Consider the following 25,494-nt stretch of genomic DNA (forward strand, 5'->3'; position numbering starts at 1 on the left):
GAATTCCCTTGCTTTCTCTATGATCCAGCAACTGTTGGCAATTTGATTTCAGGTTTCTCTTTCTTTCTAAACCCAGCTTGGACATCTGGAAGTTCTTGGTTCTCACAATGCTGAAGCCTAGCATGCAAGATTTTAAGCATGACCTTACTAGCATGGGAGTGCAACTGTCTGATGGCTAACACATTTGTTAGTACTATGCTTCTTGGGAATTCGGATGTTGACCTTTTCCAGTCCTGTGGCCACTGCTGGGTCTTCCGGATTTGCTGACATATCGAATGCAACACCGTGATGACATCCTCTTTTAGCGTTTGGAATAGTTCTACTGGAATAGTTCTGCCCATTACCAAAGACATATTCCTTGAATTTTATAGCCCAGAGATAAAAATTCATCTATGTTTAATTATGACCATAAAGTTTAATTGGTCTATCAAAGAAATATAAAATGCAGTGATTTTTGAGATCAAATAACTTTAAGTATGTAAAGCTTTTATCTTTACGATCTCTGGAGAGTATCTCTCTTTTTGTCTTCTGTGTGAAATTTCCCTGAAATAAATGGAAACTTTGTTTTGTTCTTTTTTAACTGCAACATGAATTGCTGCTTGAAGATTAAGCCCCTTGGTTCAGAACTACTACCTATTGCTTGAAAGATAATGGAATGAATGTCTCTAAGTGTGTGACAAAGAATTGAAAACTTCTTCAATTTTGATCAGAAAACATACTGTTTTGTCCAACAAGTTTGATGGATACCCAGCTGCTAAGACCTTTCAGGAAGTTTGGAAGTTTGCTAACATAAATGGGGAAGACAGAGGGAAGGTAATAGCCCTGGGTTATTCGACTCATTTATGTCAGCAGTCACCTCAGGAACAGGCTGACTGTGGGATTCCATGAGATGACCTCTCTTTATTTCTTCATACAAAGATGATGACTTGAAGGAATTTCCCTGGTTGTCCAGTGGTTAAGATTTCACCTTCTAATGCAAGGGGTGTGGGTTCAATCCCTGGCTGGGGAGCTAAAATCCCGTGCTTTGTGGTCAAAAAACGAAAACAGAAGAAATACTGTAACAAAATTCAATAAAGACTTTAAAAGTGGTCCATATTAAGGAAAAAAAATCTTGAAAAAAGATAGTGATTTGAAAGATCAGTGATTTATTTCAGATCAGTCACAAAAATATTTTAAAAAAGAAACGTACTTTGATCTCTTGGGATTATGCCATCTACTATTTTGGTGGTTGTGGGCATCAGTCACTTAAGAACAGCGAAGGTGATGAAGGCTTACTCATATTTTGAGGTTCAGTTCTTGAGCTCTGAGCTGCTATGGGACAAAATGGAGGAGGATGAGAGACAGAGATGAAAGGCAGGGCCAGGGCAGTTGGTGAGATGCTGCAGGGGTTGATAGACTTTTCTGTAAATGGTTAGATAGTAAATATTTTAGGCTTTGCAGATCCTCTGGTATCTGTTGAAACCATTTATGTAAGCAATGGGTATGGCTGTGTTCCAATAAAATTTCATTTACAAAAATAGGCTTTGGGCCAGATTTGGTTCATGGCTGTAGTTTACCCATCCCTGGGTCAGAGAATCAGACAGGATTAAGCTGAAGTGGTGAGCACTCACTGCTTGCAAGTTAGACCCTGGAATATCACCTTCATGCTTCCAGACTCCCTGTGGATTTACTTCCCTCCTTTATGGTAATCCAGGAGCTGGAGGCAATTTTAAGGTTACACCATAAAACCAATAAAAATATTCCTGTGATACAATTTCCTCAGAACAAAAAGCAGGAAAAGTCTCAACTAATCATCTACCTTTAAAGATAAAAGCATGATCATAAGACTCCAAAACTCAGTGTTCACGCAGTTCCTTCTCGGAGGATGTATTAAGTGCCTTGTAAGACCACTGCTGTGTTCCATTTAAATCTAGTCAGTGGTTTTGATAAATAAAATTTCTCTTTAGGGATGTTGCAATGCAAATTTGGGTGTTGATATTAGGAAGATTTTCTTTTCTTTTTATTTAAAAAAAATTTTTATTTTACTTTATTTTACTTTACAATACTGTATTGGTTTTGCCATACATCAACATGAATCCACCATGGGTGTACACGAGTTCCCAATCCTGAACCCTCTTCCCACCTCCCCCCCCATACCATCTCTCTGGGTCATCCCAGTGCACCAGCCCCACACATCCTGTATCCTGCATCGAACCTAGACTGGCGATTTGTTTCTTACATGATATTAATAGATCTGTCTTCATATGCTACGATTTGGTAAATTTCTGTAACAACCCTCTCTTACCAATCTTGTCTTAGAATAATGTAGCAACCAGATTACAACTAAACCTCCAAGTTTTACCGAGCAACTGGCATACCCTATATGTCATTTAACAAAAATAACCTCAGAGAGATTGTCTGGAAAATTTCATCAATCCAACTTAAACTCTCATAACATTTACTGTCTGAAATCAGTGCTTTTTAATCTGTGTTTCATGGGGCATTGTAAAGTTTTAAAATAAATGACCATTAACTGTAACATTAATGGAAAAGGCTTGAAACCTAATTTTATCTTTGTGTCTCTGGGAGTAATTTGATTAATTTCAGTATAGCTGTATATATTACTTTAGAAGGAGAAATGACAGTTTCTCTGTTTTTAAAGAAAATGTTAATAGGTATTTCACATTCAAAATGTAATTTTTTTTTCCAGTAAAATTGTGTTCAGTGATCCTCCAAATTTTAACAAAACAGTGGAATATAAAATTCCCCTGGCAGTCAGGCTAACTTGATGGAATATATGTTTGTATCCTCAACATGGAATGCCAGCCACTCAAAGGCATGTCTGTCCCAGATTTCTCTGTGCTTTTTGTAGACACTTAGTAAATGTGTGAATTGATTTGGGGATTATCCAATATGAAGGCAGATAGTGGATTTGCCTGAAATGCCAAGAAGAATTATAATGAACAAAGTTCAGACATAAGCCACACAAGTCTTTAAAGTGTTTAGAAAAGAATTCTGCCTAGGAAATTCTGCCTAGTTCCCTGTGCATGCCCTGGTGGGTCTCTAAAATTCTGATCAAAATATAAAAGGATTATGCTCAAGATTTATATTTAAAGCATATTTAGTGTACAGATATATATGTTGATGTTTAAGTATATACAAATTATAAGATGTTGTCTTTATATCTATCTATCTATATATTTCAGCAATATATATGTACACACTATTTGTATGAGCTCAAAATCAGAAGCTATTCAAATTCCTACTTAAGTAGAATGAATAAATAAATTGTGATATATTCAGACAGTGAAGTGCTATACAATAATGAGAATGAATGAGCTACACCCAACAGCATGGGTTACTCTCACAAACATCATGTTGATCAAAGAAAGTCAGACAGAAAAGAATATTTACTGTATGGTTCCATTTATATAAAACACAAAAGTAGGAAAACAAATTCATGCTGTTAGAAGCCAGGAAAGTGGTTGCCTTGGGAGTTTGGGTAGTTAGTGACTGAGGGACTTCTGGGTGTAGGTAATGTCCTAATTCTTGATCCTGGGTACACAGGATCAAGTTCATTTGGTGAAAATTCACAGAGCTGACACTTCTGTGCATTTTTTGTTCCTGCATGTATGTTATACTTCAATAAAATGTCAAAAAGTTTATGAAGTATTATGGCTCTTAAACGATATAAGTGAAAGTGAAAGTGAAGTTGCTCAGCCGTGTCCGACTCTTTGTGACCCCATGGACTGTAGCCTACCAGGCTCCTCCATCCATGGGATTTCCCGGGAAGAGTACTGGAGTGGATTGCCATTTCCTTCTCCAGGGGATCTTCCCAACCCAGGGATGGAACCCGGGCCTCCTGCATTGTAGACAGACGCTTTACCGTCTGAGCCACCAGGGAAGTCTTAAATGATATAACACTACCTTAACCTTCTTAGGTTTAGCTTTTATAAGAACATCAAATTTGCGGAAACAAAGGAAATAGGCAGAGACACAGCATTTGTGATATACATGACACAAAAGACAGATTCTGGAGTATTCTAGACATTTTTGTTTTTGAAACTAAGTTTAAACTTCACATATTCTTTAGAAGGCAGATATTCTATAGAATTGCTTTATGTGACATAAAACTCATGCGGGACTGGGCATACTACATTATTCAATATTTGGCAAAGACATATGCGCCATTACTTTTTATTTTGAAATGAATGATTCTGGATATTTCGGACATGCTCAATATTGTTAGCTTTACTGGTTGCTTTTAAAATTAGGGATATTAGAGATCATACTAAGTCAAGTAAGCCAGACGAAGACAAATAACATATGATACATGTGGAGTCCAAAAAATGATTCAAGTGAACTTATTTACAAAACAGAAATAGACTCACAGACATAGACAACAAATTTATGATTACCATAGGGAAGCAGGGGGAGGGTAAATTAGGAGTTTGGGATTAAAAAATATATATCACTATAGATAAAATAGATAACCAACAAAGACCTACTGTGTAGCACAGGAAACTATACTCAATATCTTGTAATAATCTGTAATTGAAGAGAATGTAAAAAGAACTGAATCACTTTGCTGTACACCTGAATATTATAAGTCAACTATATTTCAATAAAAATTAAAAAAAAACAAATTTAGGGATATTAATAAAGTTCCTATTCAAATAGCTTCAGATTTAATGAAATCATTTCATTATATTTCATATGTAAATTTTTAAAAATTGAGAATTTCTAGCTTATTTTTATAAGAGTCGGACACGACTGAGCAACTTCCCTTTCACTTTTCACTTTCATGCATTGGAGAAGGAAAAGGCAACCCACTCCAGTGTTCTTGCCTGGAGAATCGCAGGGGCGGGGGAGCCTGGTGGGCTGCCGTCTATGGGGTCGGCAGAGTCGGACACGACTGAAGTGACTTAGCAGCAGCATAGTTGATGTACAATATCATATTAGTTTCAGGTGTACAGCATAGCGATCCAGTGTTTTTATAGATTATATTCCACTAAAGTTACTACAAAATAGTGGCTATAATTCCATGTTCCGTACAACATATACTTGTTGTTTATTTTATACACAGTAGCTTGTATCTCTTTATCTCCTATACTAACTCCCCTAAACCAATGGTAACCACTAGTTTTTTTTCTATATCCATGAGCCTTTTACTGTTTTGTGATACACATCCATTTGGTTTATATTTTAGATTCCTCAAATAAATTATATCATATATGATTTGCCTTTCTCTCACTTACTTCATAAAGCATGATATTCTTTAGGTCCACCATGTTGCTACAAAATGGCAGAATTTCATTCTTTATTTTATAGTTGAGTAATATTCCATTGTAGGAATATACCACATCTTTGTACATTCATCTACTTCCACATATTGGCTACTGTATATAATGCTGCTATGAACAATGGGGTTGCATGTATCTTTTCAAATTAGTATTTTCATTTTTTCCTCAGATATATACCCAAGAATGTATCATTTGATATTTCTATTTTTAGTTTTTTGAGGAACTCTCACACTGCTTTCCACACTGGCTACACCAATTCACATTCCCACCAACAGTGTACAAGGGTTCCCTTTCTTCCACATCCTTGCCAACATATGTTATTTGTAGACTTTTGGATGATAGCTATGCTGACAGGTATGAGGTGATATCTCATTATTATTTTGATTTGCAGTTCTCTAATAATTAGTCAAGTTATTGTTTTATGTGTGTGTTAGCCATATGTATGCTGTCTTTGGAAAAATTCAGGTCTTTGGCCATTTTTTGATTGGGTTGTTTAATTTTCTTTGATATTGATTCTACAAACTGTTTATTTTGAATATTAAGCCCTGTTAGTCATATCATTTACAATAATTTTGTCCTGTTTTGTAGGTTGTCTTTTTGGTTTGCTGCTGATGGTTTCCTCTGCTATGCAAAAGTTTTTAAATTTATTTAGGTCTCATTTATTCCTCTTAGTTTTTATTTCTTTTGCCTTATGAGACAGATCCAAAAACATATTGTTATGATTTTTGTTAAAGAGTTTTCTGGTGATTTTATGGTTTCTGGTCTTACATTTAGGTCTTTAATCCATTTGGAGTGATTCTTCTTTTTTCTATATGGTATAAGGAAATGTAGCCATCCAGTTCTCAGCACTACTTACTGAAGAGAGTGTCTTTTCTCCCCTGTATATTCTTGCCTTCTTTGTTGCAGATTAATTGACCATAGGTGCATGGGTTTATTTCTCGTATCCCTATTCTGTTCCACTGATCAATGATGTGGCTGCTTCTGTGCCAGGACCATGTATTTTGTTCACTGTAGGTTTATATATAGTCTGTGTGGTAGTTTGAGCGTTCTTTGGCATAGCCTTTCTTTGGGATTGGAAGGAACACTGACTTTTCCAGTCCTGTGGCCACTGCTCACTGCTGAGTTTTCCAAATCTGCTGGCATATTGAGGGCAGCACTTTCCCAGCATCATCCTTTAGGATTTGAAATAGCTCAACTGGAATTCCATCACCTCCACTAGCTTTGTTTGTAGTGATGCTTCCTAAGGCCCACTTGACTTCACACTCCAGGATGTCTGGCTCTAGGTGAGTGATCACACCATCGTGATTATCTGGGTTGTGAAAATCTTTTTTGTATAGTTCTTCTGGGTATTCTTGCCACCTCTTCTTAATATCTTCTGCTTCTGTTAGGTCCATACCATTTCTACCCTTTATTGTGCCCATTTTTGCACGAAATGTTCCCTTGGTATCTCTAATTTTCTTGAAGAGATCTCTAGTCTTTCTCATTCTATTGTTTTTCTCTATTTCTTGGCATTGATCACTGAGGAAGGCTTCCTTATCTCTCCCTGCTATTCTTTGGAACTCTGCATTCAAATGCTCAAAATTCTCCAAGCCAGGCTTCAACAGTATGTGAACTGTGAACTTCCAGATGTTCAAGCTGGATTTAGAAAAGGCAGAGGAACTAGAGATCAAATTGCCAACATCCGCTGGATCACTGAAAAAGCAAGACAGTTCCAGAGAAACATCTATTTCTGCTTTATTGACTACGCCAAATCCTTTGACTGTGTGAATCACAATAAACTGAGGAAAATTCTTCAAGAGATGGGCATACCAGACCACCTGACCTGCCTTTTGAGAAATCTGTATGCAGGTCAGGAAGCAACAGTTAGAACTGGACATGGAACAACAGACTGGTTCCAAATCAGGAAAGGTGTACGTCAAGGTTGTATATTGTCACCCTGCTTATTTAACTTCTATGCAGAGTACATCATGAGAAACGCTGGGCTGGAAGAAGCACAAGCTGGAATCAAGATTGCTGGGAGAAGTATCAATAATCTCAGATATGCAGATGACACCACCCTTATGGCAGAAAGCAAAGAACAGCTAAAGAGCCTCTTCATGAAAGTGAAAGTGGAGGGTGAAAAAGTTGGCCTAAAACTCAACATTCAGAAAACTAAGATCATGGCATCTGGTCCCATCACTTCATGGCAAATAGATGGGAAACAGTGGAAACAGTGACAGACTTTATTTTTTTGGTCTCCAAAATCATTGCAGATGGTGACACAGCTGTGAAATTAAAAGACACTTGCTCCTTGGAAGAAAAGCTTGACCAATCTAGACAGCATATTAAAAAGCAGAGCTATTACTTTGCCACCAAAGGTCCATCTAGTCAAAGCTATGGTTTTTCTAGTAGTCATGTATGGACATGAGAGTTGGACTATAAAGAAAGCTGAGTGCTGAAGAACTGATGCTTTTGAACTGTGGTGTTGGAGAAGACTCTCGAGAGTCCCTTGGACTGCAAGGAGATCCAACAAGTCCATCTTAAAGGAAATCAGTCCTGAATATTCATTGGAAGGACTGATGCTGAAGCTGAAATTCCAATATTTTGGGCACCTGATGAGAAGAACTGACTCATTGGAAAAGACCCTGATGCTGGGAAAGATTTAAGGCAGGAGGAGAAGGGGATGACAGAGGATGAGATGTTTGGATGGCATCACTGACTCGATGGACATGAGTTTGGGTGAACTCCGGAAGTTGGTGATGGACAGGGAGGCCTGGTGTGCTGCAGTCCATGGGGTGGCAAAGAGTCAGACACGAATGAGTGACTGAACTGAACTGATAGTATAGCCTGCAGTCAGGAAGGGTGATACTTCCAGTTTTGCTCTTTTTCCTAAAATGGCTTTGGCAATTTGGATCTTTTGTGGTTTTATTTAAATTTTAGAATTATTTGTTTAGTTCTGTGAAAAATGACATGGGTATTTTGATAAGAATTATACTAAATCTGGAGATTGTTTTGTGTAACATGGCCATTTTAACATTATTAATTCTTCCAGTCCAAGAGCATGAAGTATCTTTACATTTCTTTATATCATCTTCAATTTCCTTCGTCAGTGTTTTACAATTTTCAGAGTATAGGTCTTTTACCCCCTTGGTTAAGTTTACTCCTAGGCATTTTATTTCTAGCTTCTTTTTAAATATAATTTGAGACATGTCCCCAAATGTCATTCATTATTCCTTCATATTCCCCATTTAATTCCTATGCATTTGGTAAACTCCTGGGGAGGAGGGCCTAGAAATGCAACATTTAGTTTTATCAATAAAATCAGGTGTTCATATCCCACCTGGAACTGTGGTAAAGCCATAGACATTCATGTTCCTGTCTCATGCCTACAGATTGCCTAGCCGTTCCTGTAATAACTGGATGAGACATCAGTTTGGCAAAACATGTTCCTCTGAGCAGATATATATGTCTAAGCAATCAGACCATCAAAGGACTTAACCTTTTTTTTTTTTTTTACAGTTTATTTATCTTTATTTTCTGGCTTCCTTCTGTCAGCTGATCTCACCAGCATGACAATGAGTATAGAATACAAAAATCTGTTTACCAGATGTTCCAATGCAATCTGCAAGACTTAGAACACAAATGCTATTCTGGAGAGCAATCTCTGTTTCATATACATCCGTCCTTTGTAGTGTGTGACTTCTGTCCTAAATAAACAACTAAAGAAATATTGGATTTAATGCAGGGAAGGAAGGGGATGACTATTTTTGAACACAGTCTTTGGAAATTTATTTCTGTACTAGGGCTGACATCTGGACGCCCATCAAGTTTGTCTTCCGAGGCATATGGAAGAGAAGCGGTGTGGCGGCTCAGCTAACAGCATGGCCTCTGAGATCAGGCTGGATCCTGATCTTGGCTCTGCAACTTGCTGACTGTGTGACCTTGAGAACATTCTTGAAACACTGCGCCTCAGTCTTCATTTTCAGGCAATAGCAGTGCAGTCAGTTTGCTGTGAGGATCCAATGAGTTAGCTTGGTACAGAGTAAACACTAATTAAGCTTTAGGGGGCAGTATTCTCCGGTTATAAATTGGCATGGTGGTGCTGGTTTAGTTGCCCAGTCGTGTCCAACTCTGTGAACTGCGGACTGTGACCCAGCAGACTCCTCGTCCATGGGATTTTCCAGACAAGACTACTGGAGCAGGTTGCCATTTTCTTCTTCAGGGGGATCTTCCCTGACCCAGGGGTCACACCCGCCTCTCTGGCATCGCAGGCAGCTTCTTTGCTGAACGGACCACCAGGGAAACCCTATAAACCGGTACACATCATGTATTTTCATTGTATATTTTTCCTTCGTCGATTTAGGAAATGCTTCTCAACCCAGTAGCCAGCAAGTTCTTGTTAAAATGTAAAATAGATCATGTCACTCATCTGTTCATAACCTTCTAAAACTTTCCTATCTCACAGAAAGAAGCTAAAGGTTTTATAAAGGTGTATAGGTAGGGTGACTAGGCTTCCTACTTTTCTCATGCCTACAAATTGTCCAGACGCAATTATTGAGTGTCTCCTTTAATGCCTATTGTCCAGATGCAATTATTGATAGTGTCTCCTTTTACCCTTAAAGCATCTTGGTTTGGACAATAAATTAAATGGTCATCTATTGCTAGGCCCTATGTTATCTGCTTCCCTGCATCGCTTACCCTACCCCAGTATTTCTGTGACATCATGTGTTACTATTCTCTTCCTTCCAATCAACCACCATGGCTTCCTTGCTGCTCCACTGACCCTCTGGGCACATTCTTGCCCCAGGGCCTTTGCACTTGCCATTTCCACTGGCTGGATGCTCTTTCTTTATAGACAGTGGGATGGTTTGCTCCTTTAAGTTTTAGTTTTTATTTGACATCGGCTTCTATTGAGTTCTTTGCTCACTCCTCCCACTTTTATTCCTCTTCTCTGTTTTGCTTTTCTCCTTAGCTGCTATTTCACAGACTTAACTTGACTGTTGTCTTTTTCTTCTACTAGAATGGAAACTCTTTGAGGACAAGGATTGCTTTTGTTCACTGCTATTTCCCCAATAACTGACATATAGGAGGAGCTCAATAAATATTTATGAATAAATAGATAAAGAATATTTAGAGAAGAGAGATCTGATGTAACTGAGTAACCAAATGGCCAACAGTTGCCCACCTCCATTACTTTCTAGTATAAAACTCGATCTAAAATTATAGGACTCCCATGTGTAAGTTTTATGAGAAGCACGATTTGAGTAACTTCTGTTGTCTATCCCATTTGCCAAGTAAGTCATGATGGCAAATGATGCTGATGAAACTTTTAGAGAAGTTTAAATTCTAAATTCTCTAAATTTTTGAGAAATTTAAATTTGCACATTCACAAAAATAATACTAAATCTGAGGGCACACTTGATTTTTGCTTCTTGAGTTCAGGAACATAAGACATCAAACCTCCCAAATTTAAATAAATATTTTAGAGTATGTGGTTTTGTAAAATTTGATGTTCAAATTTGAAAATAAGGCTATCAAATAGTAACACTGAATGAGACTTATGTTCAGTTCTATTACAGTTTAATATCAACTATTACCTTTATAATGTAGGAAAGTTTTTCCAAGAAAAACTAGACCTAGTTAAAAATAAAATGGTAGCTATAGAAAGCAATAATTCTAGCTCCCAAGAGATTATGGTAGATCCAGAAAGCAGTAGTAGAATTTCTGGCTGGGTATCAAATTTATTTTGACAGAGTTGCTTAAGAACATTCCTTATTTAACCACTCTAGCCTTCAAATCAGCTTCAGAGACAGAAACTTCATACCCCATCCTCTTTCATTTTAGTTCATACACTCTATATACAAACTGTGTAAATTTTGTTTGATAATAAAGAAATGACACTTCCATGCTAGCAACTCATGGGACAAAGACACTATAGAAATATTTCAGAATACAATAGCCAGGACATCTGCTTTTACTACACAGAATGATGGAATTACTGCAACACACACACACAGTATATATGAGAAAATTCTTTTCTCAAAAGTAAAGCATTTATGCATCACTATTTCAGTTTAGAACACAGCACCCTCTTCCGTGATCTGTCCTGTTTGATGGAGAAGTATACGTCACAATGTTCTGTACATCCCAACACCTTCCCAGGGAGAAGGGGACTGAAAGCTCCTCTCAGCCCTGGGAACAATCCTGCCGTGATACATGGTTTCCATCCCCCATCAGCGAAATGGGAGTAACTGTGCTGTGAGCCAAATGCTGAGGGTTAGCTGAGTAACCTCACATGAGAATAATTACTTAACAGGACCATGACAGAAAGCAATGAGATTCCCAGACACAGGAAACGAAAAGCCAGAAGGGGAGGTAGAGTTGGAAAGGGTTCTGAAGCCTTTGCAGACAGCAACTTCCTTATAATAAACAGCAAATTGGGTAACAAATTTATCACTCTGTCATTTAATATGTACATATATCCTTAGGTCAGCTAGTTAGCATAATGAACTTTTACAATCTTCCTGTGTCTCAGCTATGCCAGAAAATCAATCTGTTTCCTGTTCTCTAAAGAGCAAATAAAATGTTTGGTGATATGAATGTTCATTTTGATATTCTAAATCACTTGTAGGTTGAATATTTCAGTTGAAACCACAATTACAACTACGCTGAAGGACTGTGTATTGCACAAAATCTTGAAACAAGATTCTTTAATTGGTTACATCACTCAAGAGAGAGGAAATTAAACAATATAATGGCAGAACCATAGAAAAAGAACTCTTGACCTCTAAAGACAAACAGAAAACAATCTTGTGATAGTGCATGCATTTATCTCCTAGATTTATGGACTTTGAGCTATCCTGGTTTGCAGGGGCATAGTAGAGATTCAATAAATTCAAAAAGCAAGCCTGTCTTTAGATCTGGAATTGCATGGGAGAAAAACATTCTTATAGAGACAAATACAGTACATTTTTCTTATTTTGCTCATTCATCAAGTAGTTTTGAAACTGGGCGCACTGTGGGATGTGGAGAAACCGTGATAAATGAGGATGATGGCAGCATGCCTCAGGGGACCTGCAGTCTATAAGGGGCAGACAGGCAAGGGAATTGTCAGAGACAATAGAGCGTGTGTTCCGTGATCTTACAGGGCTAACAGAGAGCATCATGGGAGCCCAGGAGAAAGGCCCTGACCCAGTCTAGGTCAGGCACGCCTGCCACACAAAGAGATGCTGCAGCTGAGATCTGAAGCATACAGTGGAATAAACCAGAGGAGGCATGAGGGAGAACACTTCAGGCAGAAGGATCATCTTGCTTAGCTTGGTTAGCTAGATAAAGAGGAGCAGATGAGAAGCATGGAGAGATGAGGCCAAATCAGAGACACCTAACAGGACATGATGAGCTGGGGTATGGGGTACCAATAAGAAGACAGAAAGCTCAGTGAAGGGACACGTTCTCTTTCTGAAAATTTAGGGCACACCTAATTTTATGATTCCAGGGCTATTACTGGAATATATGAGAAAGGCCAGTTTTTATTTGCTTGATGATGAGTAAAAGGCAAACATCATGATTATACATGCAGTGGTGGGTAATTTGATCAACTTGGGAGAGTAGCATGTGCAGACCACAGAGAATACACTGTGCCCTGTTCGTAAATGAAGACCCCCCTGACAGATCAACATCATCGTCCTTATCATCATCAATATTTTAATTTGAAGCGCTCAGAAAAATCAGATTACAAGTGTGTTTTGGTGCTCATTTCAGCAGCACATATACTAAAACTGGAACAATACAGATATTAGCAAGGCCCCTGGGCAAGGATGACATGCAAATCTGCGAAGTGTTCCTATATTTTTTACTTATCTAAGAAACAGAAAGAGACCCACAGACATAGAAGACAGACTTGTGGTTGCCAAGGGGGAAGTAGGGTGGGAGAGAAGAACTGGGAGTTTGGGATTAGGAGATGCAAACTCTTATCTATAGGATGGATAAATAACAAGGCCCTACTGTATAGTATAGCACAGGGAACTAGATTCAATATCCTGTGAAAAACCATGATGGGAAAGAATATGAAAAAGGATCTATCTGTTTGACTGAATCACTTTGCTGTACAGCAGAAATTAACACAACCTTGTCAATCAACTCTACTTCAGTGGGAAAAAAAAGAAGTTAATTTTAATCGCATCATTTTGACGTGGTTTCATTAAATTGTATTAAAAAGCACTTATTGAACAGGTTCTATGTTTGAGGCATATGCCTTATATGCTGGGGCAATTTGTTTCCAACACAGATATTGCCCTGGTGATTTGATGTGTCCGGAAACAACTCTTGTATGGCTGCCCAAACAAGATGGATTTCAGTTGCACAAGATGTCAAAGTCTGTGTGAATATGGAGATAAACTGGCTTTGTGTGAACGTCTCTGGTTTCCACATTGCTCAGATCCTCTGCCAGAGCAACATATTGGGAACCTTGGCTTTTCATTGCAAAATATCCTTGATAATTTCATACAGAAATTGTCTTTGTTTATTTTTCCTTGTTGTCCTCAGGAAGAGGTGGTTGCTTGGAGTGGACCCAATCAGTCAACAACTAATTACTGGATGTGTCACCGGCCGCTTAGCTCCTTCTCAGAGATCTGCCTTAACCTACATGCCGCGTGGAGCCGTGATTCACCTACAGGACTGTCTATGACGTCACTGGTTCCAGCTCCCCCCTGTGATGACATTTCCATGCCAAGTCCCTGGGCTCACCTGCTTTCCTCTTCCCATGGCTGCCAATCTCATCCTCTCCATTCTGCTTCCTGCCTACAAAAATCTCCCCACATTCCAGCTTCTACTTAAGAGGCTGAGGTGCAATGGCATATGGGCATATCTGTGTGTACATCTGAGTTACTGTTGTTCTGAAAGCACATGGCATCACCGACTCGATGGACACGGGTTTGAGTAAGCTCCAGGAGTTGGTGATGGACAGGGAAGCCTGGTATGCTGCAGTTCGTGGGGTCACAAAGAATCAGCCACGACTGAGCGACTGAACTGAACTGAGAGCACATGATACCAAGCTTTGGCCCACCCATGCACCAACATCACTTTTAGGGTTTCCACTCTATTCAAGTTTAAAACCTCTCTCCCTAAAGTTGACATAAATGAGTTATTAAAAATATATAGAATTATTAAATTCTATACTTCTAATCTATATTGTCATTGAGTCATTAGGGGGTATTTTTGCATTCGCAACACAGATATGATGCTTTGTCATTGTAATGAATGTAAATATTTTATATACAGATTGATCTATTTTGCTATGTTTTTACCTTCCTTGAAAATTCAGGATATCAGATAGTGTAATTCTTGACAGATTGAATCCATCATCAGTTTGGTTATAAGTGTGACTATTTAGAAGGGTGTACTAACTCCTTTTCTCTCCTCTCTCTTATTTTTGTCAGTCTTCTCATGAAGCTAATGATATGTGTGTTTTCTTTGTACAATTCAAAATTAGAGTAATCCCTTGATAAACAATAGCGTTTCTTCAACATTGCCATTTGAAAGCCAACAAGGTAACTGGCATTATTTGCATCCTTTGGTTCCTTCTACTTTATAGTTTATTGTCTCAGACTGTTTGATTTTTATTATCAAGTAATGTGTGAGTGTGTGTGTGTGTGTGTGTGTGTGTGTGTACTCGCACAAGTGTAAACAGGGCCAGAGGAATTTCTCTTCACTTTTTGGGTTATTTCTTCTCCATGCAATGTATATAACTTAAGACCTAATTCAGTTTTAAATTCAGGATTTGTACATGCTTCAGCAGAGGCAATTCAGTGACTATATCCAGCCTCAGGGTGGAGAATGTTACTTAGGGGGAGTGAGGCATTCGCACAACAGCTGCACGTGCATGTTAGGAAGAAGCAGGAGCTCTTGGGGGTGTCCAAACAGAGAAGCACATGATAAGTGCAGGCAATGTCCATTACAGCCTGGAGGAAGAAATCCTGACATGACAGACATCAACAAGGAAACCTGGAAATTCAGATATGTAGTGAACGCCTCTTCCATGCCCACAGAGCATCCCAAGCCACCCAACACCAGCTGCACGGGATGATGACCGAACAGAAACAGCCTAGTCGTCTGAGACTGGCTGCTCTGCTCTTCCAGCACATCAGTACATGAGACAGTTTCAGTGCAACCTCTTTCAAAGTGAAAGAAAGATAACAAAATGCGAATAGAAAGAACACTTTGTCACGTACTCTCCTTTTTATTGTAATAGTCTAATCAGCAAGTCTAGCTTGCCGCCTGTACACTGCTTTCACTTATTCTGATTCTAACCCAACTCAGGGCAATATCTGCCCTCTGGAGACACCTTAGAACTGAGTCTAAAAGCAAGTGATGGAACTCTTAAACACAATGACCACATGTGAGATTTGAAAACTTATCTTTCTTTGAAGAACATGGCACGTCCTTTCAACCATTCTTCTTTCAACCTAATTCTAATAGTAGGGGAGATAAAGAAGCTTCATGCATCTCTTCAACAGAATGTTCTTCAAGTCTGTGCACTTTTCACTGGTACCTAAACATAATGGCACAGTGAAACTAGATGGCTACTATTTTGCCCTGAAATACAGAGACAGTTCGACACGGTCAGAGGAATCCATAGGTCTGATGTGTGAGACTTCAAGGCATCAGACTCTTACAGCAGGAGGCAGCTTGCTTAGAAGGAATTCTCTTGACCCTCTCAGGCAGAAGTCAAAGAAACAGTAACAACTTATGGTTCCCTAATCCAGACAAGAGGACTGCCAGGAGGAAGTAGAAATAACTCCTGAATATTGTGAGACTTTTATGCTCACTCCAGTGCTTTTCTCTTTTCCCCTGAAAGAAGACTGAAATGACTAAAGAGTAATTTTTTTTAACCCCAAAGGTTTACTTTCTAAAATAACCATTGGTTAAATGACTCATTACATGAGTTTTAGAAAAACAGGAATTATATGAAAGTACTCCCACAACAAAGAAACACATCAAACTGTCCACATTGTTGAAAACGGCACTATGAAGTATTGGATTCCCAAGATGGAAGACTTATAAAGTCAAATAAGGAAGTGCTAGTTTTCACGCATTGCTGTATGAATGTAAAACAAAGATTTATTTGAATTTTCACCAAATTTGGAGTTATTCCATGTGATCTGACTTAAAATGTTATTATGGAATAGAAATGAAGTTTAGTCTGGTGAGTGGCAGGTAGCACCTCAAAGAGAGAAGTCTCCTTCTCAGCAGATACTGATGTGCCAAAAAGCTGCTTTTGCACATGGTCAGATAGGGATTATTATTCAGAGACAGTTCTGTTGTTTTCCTGAGCCATAATGGGTTGGTTAACTAGCTGTATAAATATGAATAATCAATGTTTATTTAATACTCTACACCATGATTGTGAATAAGTCATGTTGACATTTTTTAATCTCTTACTAAAGAGATGTCTTGAGGAAGCTATGCTGAGTACATATACTATTTCACAAAGAGAAAATAAAAAACTTTGAAAAGAAAAAAAATAAAGTTCTGTAGCATATGTTAAATATTTTAAATTATTTACACATTTGCCTATTTACAATTTTGCCTCCTAATTTGGTTCTGAAATTCTGCTTTAAGTTCAAATAGAAAACACATGTGTTCATGCCCTTCTGTGGAAAGAGATGGTATGTGATTTTTAACTTTTTGTTGTCTAATTCCCCCAATTTGGCAAACAGAATACTGGAATAATTGTGAGATGATTTATTTCCTTGTAATGTTCAAAGTTTTCATCAGTGTTTTCATCTTTGTTGTCAGACCACTGCTTCTTCTAGTAGGCCAGTGTCATTTCACCACGGTTGCAGTCTATTTACTTAAAACCGAGAGGCTATTATTTCTCGTAAAACTAATCATGTCTGTAACTGACAAAACTTTCCACTCTCAGTCATATTTCAGAGTATTCTTGCTCAGAATAGTTTTGTTTCTACAGATAATACATAGAAGGGGAAAAAAAAAAAAGAAGGCTGAGGAACGTGCTTTCCCTGGGCTAGGAATAAAGACATTCCGAAACATCTGGCAAAGACCATGAAATTTCATTTGAATTTTAGCTCATTTGAATTCTTGCAGCAGTTTTCCCCTCACAACCACTAAACCAAATATGGAATGACTAATTCCTTTTGGCTGTGGTTGTTTTGGTACTAACTAAACCCGAGAGCTACTCCAGTGTTCTTGCCTGGAGAATCCCAGGGACGGCAGAGCCTGGTGGGCTGCCATCTATGGGGTCGCGCAGAGTCGGACACGACTGAAGTGACTTAGCAGCAGCAGCCGTCCTGAAAGCAAGGTGATCACACCAACAATGGGTGCGTTACCATTTTCTCCCACTGAGGCACTACCTTGGGTCCTCCTGCCTAGCTCTGGACAGTGGGTGCACGCAGGCACATGGTGGGTGCTGCATAAATGTAAGCTGAAACAAGGAGGGAGGCAGTGGTAAAGCGATGCCTGTTTTAAATGGTTTTAGCAACGCTGCTCAACGTGGTCACCAGGCTTGCCATCACATGCACCCTGTTATCTCTAAGTCACCCAGATAACTGCAGAAGCCAGCATGACCTTTGACTTCAATCAGCCAGACAGCCAAAATAAAACAAGCCCTCTCATTTCAAGTCACACTGTGGATATCTGGCTCCCAGACAGCATCACGCTGAAAAGGTAACTAAAACTGAAGATACATTTATTTTAAATACTTGTTGGGCTCAGTAGGTCTCACCCCAGAAATGGAATCTCAAAAACATCCACTGCTCTTTTCCCATATTGCCCATCCACTCAGCCAGCTTAGGACTGGCATGAGAACCCCATTCATGGAAGACCATAACTTTGAAGAGTCATCCCTGAGATACTCTTTTGTTAATCAATAAGTCAGAAAATCAGCGTCACATTGAAGAAATAATAAAAATAGGAAATGTCACCCAGTTTCAAGACAGCAGAAATGGCTCTCAGTAAAAGCACAGACTGGAATTCCAAAGGACAGAAAGGTCTGTAGCACCTCTCTCAACTATGGAACCAGAGCATGCATTCCAACCTGCAAATGCACGTGCGGTGATTTCCTACCTTAAATACATTGATAGGGAGATCAATGACCACATAGATAAGGTCTCCAAGGGCAAGGCTGGCTATCAGCGCGTTGGGGCCATTCCGCATGCACTTGTTCTGGTAAATGATCCTGAGCAGGGTTGCATTCCCCACCATTCCCACGATGAAAATAGTACATGATATCACAGTGTTAATGTACTTGAAAGCTGAAGTAATCTTAGTCTGTTGTGGGCAATAGTTGTGCATTGAGCCATTGCTGGGGAGGGCCAAATTCGTGGGTTGATGTGTGGTAACCACGAAGCTGAGTTCTGTCCCACGGAAAGTGGTGACACTGTCCACATGGATGCTTAGGTTTGTGCTGTAGCTTTCAGGGTTATCACTGATGACACCTCCAACCAGCGCCACCCAGAAGGACACCCTGAGCAAAAAGGTTTCCATCTCGATGCAAATTTCAGGAAATGCCACTTAATCTGTTGATTTGACACCCTCTTTTTTTTTTTTTTTCCTTCCTTTCTCCACCTGGAAAAAGAAAAGAGAAAAAATGATTTTGGTTACAAATCCAGCTGCCAGTAAGATTGCAATTGATGATAATTTACTGCTTCAGTTAAAAAGCAGGATTTATTTGGTAAGTAGATAACATCTGTGTCAGGTTACCCCATGGGAGAACAAAAGCAGACAAGATCAAAGCTCTCTATCAGGGCAAGTTATATCTCTGTTACTCTGCCACTGCCTCTGTCTCTCTCACCTTTCTCCCATAGCTATACCTACATCTGGGGCTTCCTGGATGGCTCAGTGGTAAAGAGACCGCCTGCAATACAAAAGATGAAGGAGATGCCTCCGGTTCAGTCGCTGGGTTGGGAGGATCCCCTGGAGGAGGCATGGCAAACCACTCCAGTATTCTTGCCTGGGAAGTCCCATGGACAGAGGAGCCTGGCGGGCTACAGTCGATAGGATTGCACAGAGTCGGACGTGACTGAAGCAACTGGACACGCATGCACACGTCTACATCTAGATGATAATATGAATGAGGCCTTGACAGTTTCCTCTTTAGGTAGAACAGAAGAAGTTACTTTCTTTTCTCCCTTACACTTAGACTGATAGCCTGAATTACAGAAAATCTTCAAGAGTTGAGATAACAATATTTTATTTACTAATGGAAAAGACATTACATACTGAGTGAAAGTCATATAGTAGTAAGGCATAAGATCACCAAATTTTATAATTAACAATCTAGTATTTCAACACGTGTGCTGTTAACATGTGTGTGTTTATTTCTATGATGAACATAGAAATAAAAGGCACATGTATGTGTTTAATAAAATAGAAATAAAGTGCAGCTCAGGTGCTATTAAGTATTATGTTCACTGAAAATCAGAACTGTGAGTAAACCATCAATACATTTAACAATCTTAGTCAATTAAAAATAAGATAGTTGATAAAGACAGAATATTTATTTTATTAAAAACTTGGATGAATAATGTGTACAGTCTACCTCTTTTTTGGGGGGTGGGCATTGCACGGCATGTAGGATCCTAGTTCCCTGACCAGGGATTGAATACACGCCCCCTGCTTTGGAAGCATGGAGTTGTAACCACAGGAAGTCTTAACCACAGGTCTTAACCTTCAGGGAATTCCAATCTATATCCTCTGACAGGAGTTTTTTGCTCTTCCATTTATCAGAAATTACTGTAAGAATATTTGTCAATGAGTAGAACTAGGAGTAACGGACCTTCCCAGACCAGGTGTACTATTGGATTTTCCAAATATCCTTTATACATTCTTTAAACATCCTTTATAGCTACATCGATTCTGACCAGCCATTCACCACGTTGAGCACTTCACACGTGTGATGTCATCTCATCCATACAATGACCACGAGAACTGTATATCTGTTTCCATTATAAACACAGGGAAACAGGCTCAGGAAGGTCAAGTAGCTTGTCAAGACCATAGCTGATGTGGCCCTTCTATGACACCGAGGCAGGTGAGTCTGACTTTGAGTCTGAGCTCCCAACTGCTAGACTGTACACTCAGCACTTAAAACATTCAACAATGTTTCAAGCATTCTGAAGAAGTAACAGACATTGCAGGGTGCTTAGATATGATTGCAAAAGACCATTTCATTGTTTTGTTTTAGTCACTGGCAGAGAGCAAGTGGTCCTTCTTGTTCAGGAAGTCTAGATTTCTACTTCAGTGCTTAAAGAAAAGATGCTGGGAAATGAGGGAGGCTGGTGATTACACAACAATCATATATAAAAATGGTGCTTCCCATTTTGATCTTTTGGATATTTTCTGTGAGTTTTTGTGAATCTTTCATTTGTGATGTAGTGTATGTATAGGATGAACACACCCAGGTCACAATTTAAGAATTGTGTCCTTTTGAGTCTATCCACGGTTGATATCAACCATGTTTAGGAGTTTGACAGTTATCTTGGTGATTAATAAAGCTCAGGGCATAGTTAATACATGAAGAAATGAGATTTATGCAAGGTGTACAGGTCTAAAGCAAATGTAAGGTGCAATACTGTATACTTCTGCCTTCCCCAGAGATTTTTTCCCCAGGAACCTGAATTAGTTTGGGATTTCCCTGGTGGTCCAGTGGTTAAGACCCTGTGCTTTCACTGCAGGGAGCATGGGTTCCAATCCTGGTCAGGCAACTATACCACGAGGCCAAAAAAAGTTTACGTGCTATGGTAATCTATTTTACACCTATTTGTTATCTGACTTGAGCTTTACAGCTCTAGGTAGGCAGGGAGAATATCAAGAGGAAACAGCCTTGAAGAAGTTACGTTTTTGTGACCAAGAAGTGGTAGGCCAAGTATAACCCTTCAGTCTAATTAATCATAGGACTTGATTCAGTCTGATTAAATGATTCAAATATCAATTTTTCTAAGCTACAAGCATACTGGGCACATGGTTCTGCCTAGACAATTGCAAGTATTGGATTGGCCAAAAAGTTCATTTGGGTTTTTTGTACCAGCTTATGGAAAAAGCTGGTACAAAATGAACTTTTTGACCAAGTCAAATAGTATGCAGTTTTGTTTTTCTTTTTTCCCTTGCTTACAGTTTGGAGTATCTGACAAAATATTGATAGACCTATGAAACGCCGCTATTTCAGTTACACAGTGGTGATCAGGACTCCACCCCACACCGCTCCAAGAATAAAGCATATCGTCACCCTCCTCTTCAGATCAGAGATGAAAAAAGGAAATTCTTCAATATCTTATGCTATTTAAGTGATTAATGCCTTCCAGTTTCCCAATGGGAATGAACCTTAATGAGTTTTCTTCAAAGTAAGAGACAAGAAGGCCTTTCTCAGAAATGGAATGGCTCTGTGCCCATCATAGTCTGCTAGGAGGATATTTTGTGAACAGACCTGGCTAGGTGGTTCACAAAAGCAGCACTACTGTTTGAACATCAGCACTTCAGTTCGCTTGGTGAGCTGATTACCGCAAGAGTTGAGGAGTCTTATCAAACTGTGGGTTGTTATCATAGTGTGAGCTGGCTCCCATAAAAACCACTTGTCTCCCTCCTCCAACAGTGACACCACCATTTCTGAAGTCATCTCGCTCAGCCTTGTCTGTTCACACATGAAGCTGCAGAGCTAAGGTATACTTGGCAAAGGCATGTGACTGCCATATCATCATTGGCTGAAAGACACAAAACCAAAGGGAAAAAACCCTCTGAACTGCATGTTCCTCCAAGGATGAGTCTTAGCTCATCTCCATGGATCTAAGTCACGCTGGCTTCAGATCATCACTCATCATCAGTCATAGCTCTAGTGAAGCCTCTCAGGTTCAGACCTGAGGAACCTGGTTTACAGATTAAGCATTCTTCATATTTGGGGTCTAAGGATTTGCTGGAGTTCAAAAGCTATTATGAAGCAAGAGGACTCTATCCTGATGCTTAAACCTTTTCACATCTGGGGACTCTCCAGATCAAAGTTCATCAAATTCGTGATTTGGAAATTCCAACCTTACCCACATGGCATGAGTTTAGAGCAGGTAATTTACATGAAATGATTGCCAGGGTATTTCTCAATTAGTTAACACAAAACAGAGGGTGGGGGCGAGGGAACATAAATAATCTACAAGAGAAAAAAAAAAAACAGATAAACTAGGAACTTTTAAATAAGTTTCCCGCCCCGCCCCCCTCCCCCCACTTTGGTGGGTTTTGCTCACTGAGTAAGAAATTAGTAACTCTCTTGACTGACAACGCCTGTCTTTAATATGCCTCCCAGCCCACCTCCTCTGCCGCCAAGTACCCAGAACGCCATTAGGATGGCGTAAACAGAGGCTGATTATTATGTGGGAACGGCCCTCGTTTACCGCACGTGAAGGGCGACAAGTGTCCTTTAAAAGGAGGACACAGATCAAAACGCCCAGACCCCCACAGGCAGGTTTCCAAAGTAGCTGACCTGGGGGTTCTCCAAAAACATCTTTCCCGAACACATCCGCCCCTCACACCCGGTGCCCTTGGCTACCCTTGGCACGTCCCGGGCGTGCGGGAGCAGCGGGCTGCGGGGCAAACTTCACAGGCGGGCTTTGGAGCCAGCGACACGGGCGTGATGGTCCGCAAAGTTCTCGCACGCCTGGAAAAGGGAGACCCAGGTTTTCTTTTGACGAAAACGCCGCCCGCCCGGGAAGGCGGAGGGGCTTTGCATCAGTTTCCCAAACCCCAAACTTTCGCGGGCGCGCACCCGCCCAGGAAGGCGCCCGCGCAGCCACGCGCCCCCGCGGGCAGGTGATACCAGCCCCGGTGCAGGAGGTGCCGGCGCCGGGCGACAACGGTCGGAGGTCACCTCTCCTCCCTGCGCAGGGGCCCGCCAGCGTCTCCCCCACCCGACTCGGGACCCGGAGAGTAAAGAGTTGGCACCGACCGTGGAGCTCCGCGGGCTCAGACGGCTGCGCGGTCCGTGTGCGGCGCCCGGGCGAGTTGAAGCCGAACCGGCGAGGGTGAATAGCGAGTGTCCCGGGATCCGGTGCGGCGGCGGCCCCGGTTGCACCGTTGCCTCCGCTTCGGAAAACTTCCTGGGCACAGCTTCTCTGGGGAGGTCCTCCCCGAGCCGCCAGGCTTCAGCCACTTGGGGGGATGGAGCTTCTCCACCTCTGGTCCGCAATCGCCAGACCAAAGGGCTGGCTGTGTGCGCGCGCGAGGGTTCGCGAGAAAAAGAAAACTCCGAAGGAACGCGCCTCGCGTCTGTCCTCCACTTCTCCTCGCAAAGCTCCCAGATCTAGTCCACTCAAGGGCGGCGAGAAAGTCCCAGCCTTCCAGCCCTCCAGGGATGCAGCCACTATAAGCACTAGGCGGCCGCCCCCTCCCAGGCCCTGAAGGGCTGGAGTCTTTTTAACTATTTCCTTCCTGAAATGAAAGTGGTGGTGATGAGGGGGCGGTCGTCGAGGAGGAGGGTAGTTTAACAAACAAGACCCAGAACTACGGAAGGGCTTGCTGAGAAACCTTTCCCTCCCCAGTGAGTGCAAGCAGATTTTTTCTGCTTGGAGCAGCTGCAGAGAGTCAGGGTCTGGAACCAGCGGTTTATGCTCTGCGTTCCCTGCCCCTTTGCTTGCTTCTAAGCTCCCTCTTAAGTTTATAGCAAGTTAAAGTGCTGGGAAAGATTGAAGGCAAAAGGAGAAGGGGGCGGCAGATGATGAGATGGTTAGGTTGCATCACCCATTCAGTGGACATGAATTTGCGCAAACTCCAAGAGATAGTGAAGGACAGGGAAGCCTGGTGTGCTGCAGTCCATGGGTGGCAGAGTCCAACAGAGCTTTGCAACTGAACAGCAACAACAAAGAGCCAGTGTGCACAGCAGCTGACTGTTTCAAGGACGTTTTGTGTCTATGTTGTCCCGTGAAGGCTATATACTACTGGCTCAGGGTGAAATAGGAGCTCCTGAAGAGACTGTGGAGGGGTCCAGTGTGTGGCTCTGAGAAACCTATGATTCCTCACGAAATCCAATCAGGGAGGATGCAGATGCTGCCAAAGGTGGGTTTCAACAGTTTTATCTTAAATGGGAATATGGGAGAGGAGATGAGGCAGATGAGGAAAAGAAATAAAAACTCCTTAGAAAAGGAAACCCTTATATGCTCTTGATGGGCATGTAAATTGGTGCAGCCACTGTGGAACACAGTAGGGAGAGTTCTTGAAAAACTAAAAATAGAGCTGCCATATGATCCAGCAATTCCACTCCTAGGTATATCTCTGAAGAAAACTGAAAACACTAATTCAAAAAGATACATGCACCCCAGTGCATTATTTACAATCACCAAAATTTGGAAGCAACCCAAGTATGTATCAATAGATGAATGGATAAAGAAGTTGTTGTTGTTCAGTCACTCAGTCATGTTTGACTCTTTGTGAGCCCATGGACTGCAGCACACCAGGCTCCCCTGTCCTTTACCATCTCCCTGAGCTTGCTCAAACTCATGTCCATCGAGTCGGTGATGCCATCCAACCATCTGTCCTCTGTCGTCCCCTTCTCCTCCTGACTTCTGGCATCAGGCTCTTTTCTAATGAGTCAGCTCTTCGCATCAGGTGGCCAAAGTATTGGAGCTTCAGCTTCAGCATCAGTCCTTCTAATGAATATTCAGGATTGATTTCCTTTAGGATTGACTGGTCTGATCTCCTTGCAGACCAAGGGACTCTCAAGAGTCTTCTCCAACACCACAGTTCAAAAGCATCAGTTCTTCGGCGCTCAGCCTTCTTTATGTTCCAACTCTCACATTCATACAGGACTACTGGAAAAACCATACCTTTGACTAGATGGACCTTTGTTGGCAAAGTAATGTCTCTGATTTTTAATAAAGTACATATATATATTATGGAATACTACTAAGCCATAAAAAACCCCAAAATTTTGCCATTTGCAACATGGATGGATTCAAAGGATATTATGTTTAGTGAAATAAGGCAGAGAAAGACAAGTACTGTATGTAATCACTTATATGAGGGATCTAAAGAATAAAACAAACTAATAAATATAAGAAGGAAATGACAACCCACTCCAGTAATCTTATCTGGAAAATTCCATGGACAGAGGAGCCTGGTGGGCCATAATCCATGGTGTTGCAAAGAGTCAGACATGACTGAGTGACTAAACAACAATAAATATAACAAAAAGAAACCACACAGATATAGAAAATAGTGGTTACCAGTGGGGAGAGGGAGG

The 25,494-nt window shown here is 40.6% G+C and overlaps 1 protein-coding gene and 1 non-coding gene across 4 annotated transcripts in view; one reads left to right on the forward strand and one right to left on the reverse strand.

Annotated features, from left to right (window-relative positions):
• EDNRA (endothelin receptor type A) overlaps positions 1 to 23,561 on the reverse strand; it is a 73,138-nt gene extending 49,577 nt beyond the window's left edge. The window contains exons 1-3 of one of the 3 annotated variants that reach the window (XM_015101366.4): positions 23,206 to 23,561; positions 21,703 to 21,976; positions 18,345 to 18,845 (exon numbers count right to left, since the gene is read on the reverse strand). In XM_015101366.4, coding sequence (XP_014956852.1) covers positions 18,345 to 18,764 — 420 coding nt within the window. In that variant the 5' untranslated portion in view covers positions 18,765 to 18,845; positions 21,703 to 21,976; positions 23,206 to 23,561. 3 annotated transcript variants of the gene reach the window in all.
• On the forward strand, positions 13,010 to 13,113 carry LOC114108928 (U6 spliceosomal RNA). Its single transcript, XR_003585654.1, has one exon. It is a non-coding gene; the product is annotated as a U6 spliceosomal RNA (small nuclear RNA).
• Positions 23,562 to 25,494: the final 1,933 nt, after the last annotated feature.

The sequence above is a fragment of the Ovis aries genome, chromosome 17 (genome assembly GCF_016772045.2).
Source record: "Ovis aries strain OAR_USU_Benz2616 breed Rambouillet chromosome 17, ARS-UI_Ramb_v3.0, whole genome shotgun sequence".
Lineage (NCBI taxonomy): Eukaryota > Metazoa > Chordata > Mammalia > Artiodactyla > Bovidae > Ovis > Ovis aries.